Source organism: Necator americanus, chromosome IV (genome assembly GCF_031761385.1).
Source record: "Necator americanus strain Aroian chromosome IV, whole genome shotgun sequence".
In the NCBI taxonomy this organism is placed as follows: Eukaryota; Metazoa; Nematoda; class Chromadorea; order Rhabditida; family Ancylostomatidae; genus Necator; species Necator americanus.
This window is the reverse complement of record NC_087374.1, coordinates 31,837,124-31,843,331: the sequence shown is the minus strand read 5'-3', so window position 1 is coordinate 31,843,331 and position 6,208 is coordinate 31,837,124. Positions and strand designations below refer to the sequence as shown.

General features: G+C 40.6%; 1 protein-coding gene across 2 annotated transcripts; it reads right to left on the bottom strand.

Moving 5' to 3' along the window:
- Positions 1-2,654: 2,654 nt before the first annotated feature.
- RB195_003400 (uncharacterized protein) lies at positions 2,655-6,196 on the bottom strand (the record flags this gene model as incomplete). Of its 2 annotated transcripts, XM_064201041.1 has the most annotated exons (9): positions 2,655-2,879; positions 3,238-3,333; positions 3,425-3,552; positions 3,827-3,971; positions 4,024-4,181; positions 4,244-4,397; positions 4,473-4,595; positions 5,245-5,316; positions 6,173-6,196. In XM_064201041.1, the coding sequence occupies 9 exons, from the start codon at positions 6,194-6,196 to the stop codon at positions 2,655-2,657; spliced, it is 1,125 nt and encodes a 374-aa protein (XP_064056922.1). The 2 variants fall into 2 exon arrangements, with proteins under 2 accessions (XP_064056922.1, XP_013309237.2); XM_013453783.2 differs by lacking the exon at positions 6,173-6,196 and having other exon boundaries at positions 5,249-5,305.
- Positions 6,197-6,208: the final 12 nt, after the last annotated feature.

Genomic DNA, 6,208 nt, shown 5'->3' with positions numbered 1-6,208 from the left:
AAATACGGATTCGGGCTAGGATATTTCATCCGAACGACGTTACTTTATTTTATTTCGTTGTTCATCTGCCCTTTCAAGTGATGGTACTTAGCGATGTATGCGAACGAGGAAAGAAAAACAAGAAAAATCCGCAACAATCGAATTCCCTTCAACTTAAAGCGTTCTTTTTCAATCGATCAAACAGAGATAGCTTAGCTTTGCTACAGTTCGTCAAGATTATCTCGTAGGAAAATAATCGCCTTCCTTTTTAAAGTAAGGAGTAAAATAAACACGCTGCAAGCGCCACTTCGGATGCTGAAAAAGGTTCACAAAGCACGCTCAGAGTATATTTACTCATATTTAGCCGACAAAAAATTCTTAAATTCACGATTTCGGTTGATCACATCTTCGTATGATATGGATCTACGAATTTGATGTGAAACATGAAACTAATCGCATTAGTAGGATGTCTTACAATTACGTGCTTCGTCTGAAGAAGATACCACTTCAGCACCTATTCCTAAGTTTTCCACCAAAGACGCTGGTGGCGCAGTAGGCGTAAGAGGGTGCGTTCGAAGTGGCGCTGTGCAGACGCGGAACCCTCACTTATTTCAATCAGACTGCAGAGATGGATAACGGTCTAAAAATCCAGAAGACCTAGTTCTAAAAATTGTTTGTGGATTGCAACTGATGTGATTGTTTCTGCAGTACTCTAGTCCTTTCTGGTTCAAGCCGGTCGCAACGACCATAGCTCCACAGCGCGCCGCAGATTCCAATAGGGTCCCACGAGCGCAACTGCACTGGTCTTACGGTCTTTTGACACAGCTTTTCCATAGTTTAAGCAATTGCACAGCTTTCGTCAATTGCACAGAGTACGGTACCGGGTAGTTTCTTGTATTCCAGAACCTCCAGGTCACAGTATCCATAATTTATATCGAAAGGGCTGCACTCATGTTTAAGAAATCATTCGGACAGGTGACGTTTTGTTACTATTAAAGTTTTTTCTATTTATTATTTCTAGTGTTTTCATGTAATCGTTTGTCCCACTATGACGAGGATTGTTGTCCATATTTTTCATTTTTTTCCTGCACCATTGTTCATGTTTACTTTTTGGTATTTGTCTTAAGTATTGTATAGTATCTTAGCGTAACTATGTCTTAGTATTGTTAGGAATCCTGTAACGCATTGACAGCCATTATTTCTTCTTCTCAGCTATTCTATTCATTTAGAAAGCAAATAATTGTAAAATGTAGTCTTGAGCTTTCTGTAGAAAATGATACCGGTTCAGATTGTGTAGTAGAGTCAAAACGACATGAAGCACGGACAGTTACGCAAGCAGCTGCGCGCTCGAAGCGGTGCGGTGGAGACAGCGTTGGGAATCGAGGTGGGACCATGGCGAACTGCAGTGATGGGTGGCGGTAGCGATCGTCCTTACACGATCCCGACCACTACGCTCCACCGCGCCGCTTCGAGCGCAGCCGCTTGCGCAACAGTCCGTGTTTCATTTCGTTTTGACCCAACTATAATCCTAAGAACTCGCCTTGTTAGTTGTACGTTATCCCACTAGCATTGAACAACGCTTATGATAGTTATCCGTTGTTATCGCACTTGTCATTCTACTGTAGTCGCTCATAGACAGCGATGACGACAAGAAAATACAAAGAATTTCGCGGTCATATCTGCGGAAAGGAGAAAATTATGAATTTTAAGGAAGAAATTAGACTCTAGAACCCTTACGTTCGGGTTGGCTTCTTATTTTTTCACTAAACATATCCTTTACAATATAGCAGTTCCTCAATTACACATTGAGGATCATTCGTCGGTGTATTCACAATAAGTATTTATCACAGTGTTCCATCTTTCTGGGACGGTTACAATTCTCTGGGGTCAGAAGCTTGGCTGGGTGGAGAGGGAGGGAGGTGGTGTTAAAACTCAAAAAACAACCCATGTTATCGTGGAGAAGGTGAACGACGGGACGGCTCGATCGCTTTTCTTTGATTGTGCCAAGTGGCGGAGCTGGCACGCATAAGCTCTGGTGTCTGATTGTCGCCCAGTAGCTCCCACCACAACATTCCCCGCGAGTTCGGATGTCCGCCGTGTCGAAATTTGTCGAAAGAGAAGTTTCTCTCATCAAGAAAGCGGAACCACACGTCTACGGTATTGTGGGCAGCGGTCCCCTCGCTCAACGTCTCCTTGTTACTGGCGGTTGTCTGACATTCCGTATAGCGTTGCTTTCATTCGTAGAAGAAAATCACTCGGATAAATTTACATTAATGGAGACGCAGCGCTCTTATTTACCTTCGGTAGGGAACCTCTGAAACCTCTACCCTCTACCACACTAAGTCACAGAAAAAAGGAGTCCCTTAACTTTCAAACGTCAGTTTTTTTCAAAATGTAAAAAATAAGTAGTCAACCTAATACCTTGGTTTGGTGCTTCCTCCGTTTTATTCCAGGAGCATTACTACTGTGATAAACTCCTTTAGTCAGCTTGTAGTAGCAACATACTATAATAGAATTTTCACCATCAATATGTGCAATGACAATATAGCTTACCAGTATACACCGTGGTTTTGCTGGTTCCTGACACTAACAATGAGTATAGTACCTTTTACGGGGATACCAGAGATAGTAATATGATGCCACCTCAGCGCTGTTAGTGACAACGACAAGAAGTATCACAATTTGTACGTTTTATGCACTTTATTAGACATCTTTGTAGACTCAACAGCTGTGGAATTCAGTGAGATGAGCGCTAGTATTACATCAATGAGAAATTGTGCACGATATTTCTGTGAGAAATGTCCTTCGTGTACGAAGTTCACGGAAACCGTCTGAACACCTTTAGAGAAAGCTTCTATGGTTGATCGAGTGACATCTGCACTATCAGTAGACGAACACTCCTTAATCAGAGAAATTGATTTCTACGAGCTAATCTTTTTAGAGTATTTCTGAACCAATTCTTTTTTCTCCTTGGTGTTAGATTCCAGCAGGCCAAAGACAGCCAGTAAAAATCCCCCTTCCTAGGATATTCCACCCACGGTCGTAGGTCATAGCAACCGATTTCTGTCAAAGTTATTTTCTTTTAAGAGTAGATTTCAAGTCGAATTCCCCGTGAAAAGATGTGAAAGTATGGGCTAAAAGAAAAGTACCACGAAAAAAATCACGCACAAAAAAAAAGAATGCAATCGAGAAGCATAGTTATTATGTAACAATGACCGAGCCACACTAAAAAATAAATTAGCTTCTTAGAGCACTTACCAAATCGACACGATCATTAAACTTTTCGGCGAATTCTTTGCTAATATCTGGTTGGATGAGGAAATCATCACCAGAGTACACATGCAGGAATTTGACCTGAAATTGAACAAAGATCTTCTCTACTGATTCTACCGTGGTACTTATATCTATTTGCTTGTTTGTTTTGCTTTAGAAGTCTCTTCGCTACCTCGGAATGCTGATTTATTGCCTCTACGCATGGAAGAATACGTCTCAACGCAAATGTCCGCATCGTTCGTAACGCTGTTGCAGCCGCACTACCCGTTGGTACTTTGAGACCCAATATTCGATTGTATACTGAAAGAAAATATCAAGGTAGTGGCATGCAGGTCTTCGCCATTTGCGTTTTCCAGAGTGACCGCGACGCGTCCGCCACGTTTATGCAACTGTACCGACATTCAGGTTGTTTTTATTCAACTTTTGAAACGCGTCGTGGTCGTAAGGGGAAAGAAAGACAAGCAATGGCTACCATTCAATGGTATGTCAAAAAAAAAGTATCCGAAAACAGCAACTCAAAACTGCACAGTAATGATTCAAAAAGCGTTAAAATCATCAAATAACACGGACGTACTAAAATATAAAAAAGGATGTAAAATGAAGTTGATGACTCGTAAATCCAGCAATCGCACGAAGATTTCAATTTTCCAGTATGGTTCAATACCACGATGTCTTCGAAGACCAGCTGAGTTTAACATCACTATTCCTCGGACGTTACCCTTTAATAAAGTAATTGTTCATTGAATCTGTTACAAACAAACTCCACCCCACCGATTGTAATTCTAAAGTGGCAGTCTGCACTGCGTTCTCGCCACCTCTGGAATGACCCATGAAATAGAGATCAGTTGATCGGATGTCATCCACGCTATCAAGAACTGCGCGTGCAAACTGGTTGCGTTCTTCATTATCGCAGCTCAACCGTGGATCATCTAAAACACCATAAACCAATCTTTCCTGAGAGTTGAAGTTTAAATGCAGTCTGGACACTGACTAGGTGTGAGACCGTGACCAGGAAAATTCGGCAGAATCATCCGAACTCGGTTAGCCTGCAGTTCCTTCACTAAGTATTTAAAGTCAGCATGGGACCCGGGTGAACCGTGCAATGCGAATACTGTGGCTCGCTGTCCGCCATCTGGCATCGTGTCCTGAAACCTCCCGTCGTATAAGGCAGGTAACCTCAACCCCCAAAGATTATGGATCGTAGTTTTAACAATTCGTACCTGATAGACTGCATTCAGTTGAATAATGTCACCTTTTGTGTTTTTAAATTGAACGGGTACAGAGAATAATCCTGTTTCGCCATCGAAAACTCGCCTCGAAGAGGCTGTCCGTTTGATTAGTGCCTGAAGAAAATAAAAATACAGCAAAAAAAAGGAAAGCAGACAGCTTGTTCTCTTTAATCCTTGATGAACTATGCTCTTGTACTTTATGGACCAGATTCCAGGTCGTTTCGACGGCTGGGAGCACTGTAATCGCTTTATTTGTAATGTCAGCTCATTAAAAGTATAGCTGCTAAAGCTAGTCGTTATTTTAACTTTATTTCAAAAGCTTTCAAAACAACAAGCTTTAAATCTTATTCAGGTCGTGTACAGATTATGTCAATCCGCCTCCGAAGTTAATGGAATTGAAAGCATACTGAAATCTTTTGCATACAGGTAGTTTGTTAGAAATAGCATGCTTAAAACTTCTAATTCTATTCGCTTTTGCAAGATATCTTTCAAAAATCGCAGACTAGTTACTCCCCACTAATGTATGAGCAAAAAACATTCGGCATTTTTCTGGAAACGACCTTTAGCTTTGACTTTCTTTGTGAGATCAATTTAAATAGTTGAATTTTTAGGAAAAAAAAAGTAACAAGATGCAGTGTGAAATCATCAATTCCCCACAAATTCACCCAATCGAAAATGAGTAGTGCGATAACTGAATCTTATCACTAAGAGTGACCTTTTGCTACGTAGAAAGAAATCAATCACGGAGTAACAAAAAACGAACCCACTTGGCGCAGGAACAGGGCAGATGTCTGGCACAATCGACCTTTACGTGAAGAGAACATACAATTCTATTCTGAATAATCTAGTTCTATATTTTAAGGAAAAAAAACGACTGAAAATCGTGAATTCATAGTAAATTTAACGAAACATACACTCTCTCTCTCTCTCGAAAAGAATGAATCGAAATAAGGGAAAAAACTGACATTTATGTAACGGAAGAGAGCGATGAAATACAAAACAAGAGAATTACACGGCGGCTGCCAAAAAAAAACTTTAAAAAACGATGAAAACACAAGAATCGCGACGAGTAAGCGGTCAAATATCCTAGAAATCGATCGTCCGTCCTCAATGAGGGAACAGCGTAGTTGGCGCGCTCAAATCGATTGCTGCGTCAATTCGCTGCCGGAATTTTTTTAAATGGTGCATCATTGAAGATTTCCTAGAAAAATCGATAGATTTGGAATTGTCCGTGTGAATTTTCTGGAATGCGTTCTTCCAATGAGGCTTGTGTCGTTGTTTTTCTTTGAGTCATAGACCAAAGATCACGTCAATGAATTGATTAGTATTCGTTGGCCATGTCTGCGTCATACGTTTTCCTACCATACTTTCCCTAACTTTTTCCCTTTAAGGATGTGGTCCTATAGCGATTGGGGGTGTAAATTTAATTCGTTTATTATACAGAAGTCTTCTTCTCTTATGTATTTCTTCCCCCTACCTCTTATATTCAGCAGGATTTTCAAACTGTTCCCGCGAAAATTGTTCCCCGATGTGCGATACAAAAGGAACTATGCATTAAAGCCGATGATGCCATTAAAGCAGATAATGCGCTTTCAAAAAAGCGTAAAAACGTCACGGGCAAAATTCGTTTTCGTTTTCTACGTTTCTTTCAGGAAAAAAAAACTAGAAATTCTACAAAGTACTTACTCAACCCGTTTATTGAGCGGAATTACCATGATTTGAAAAAA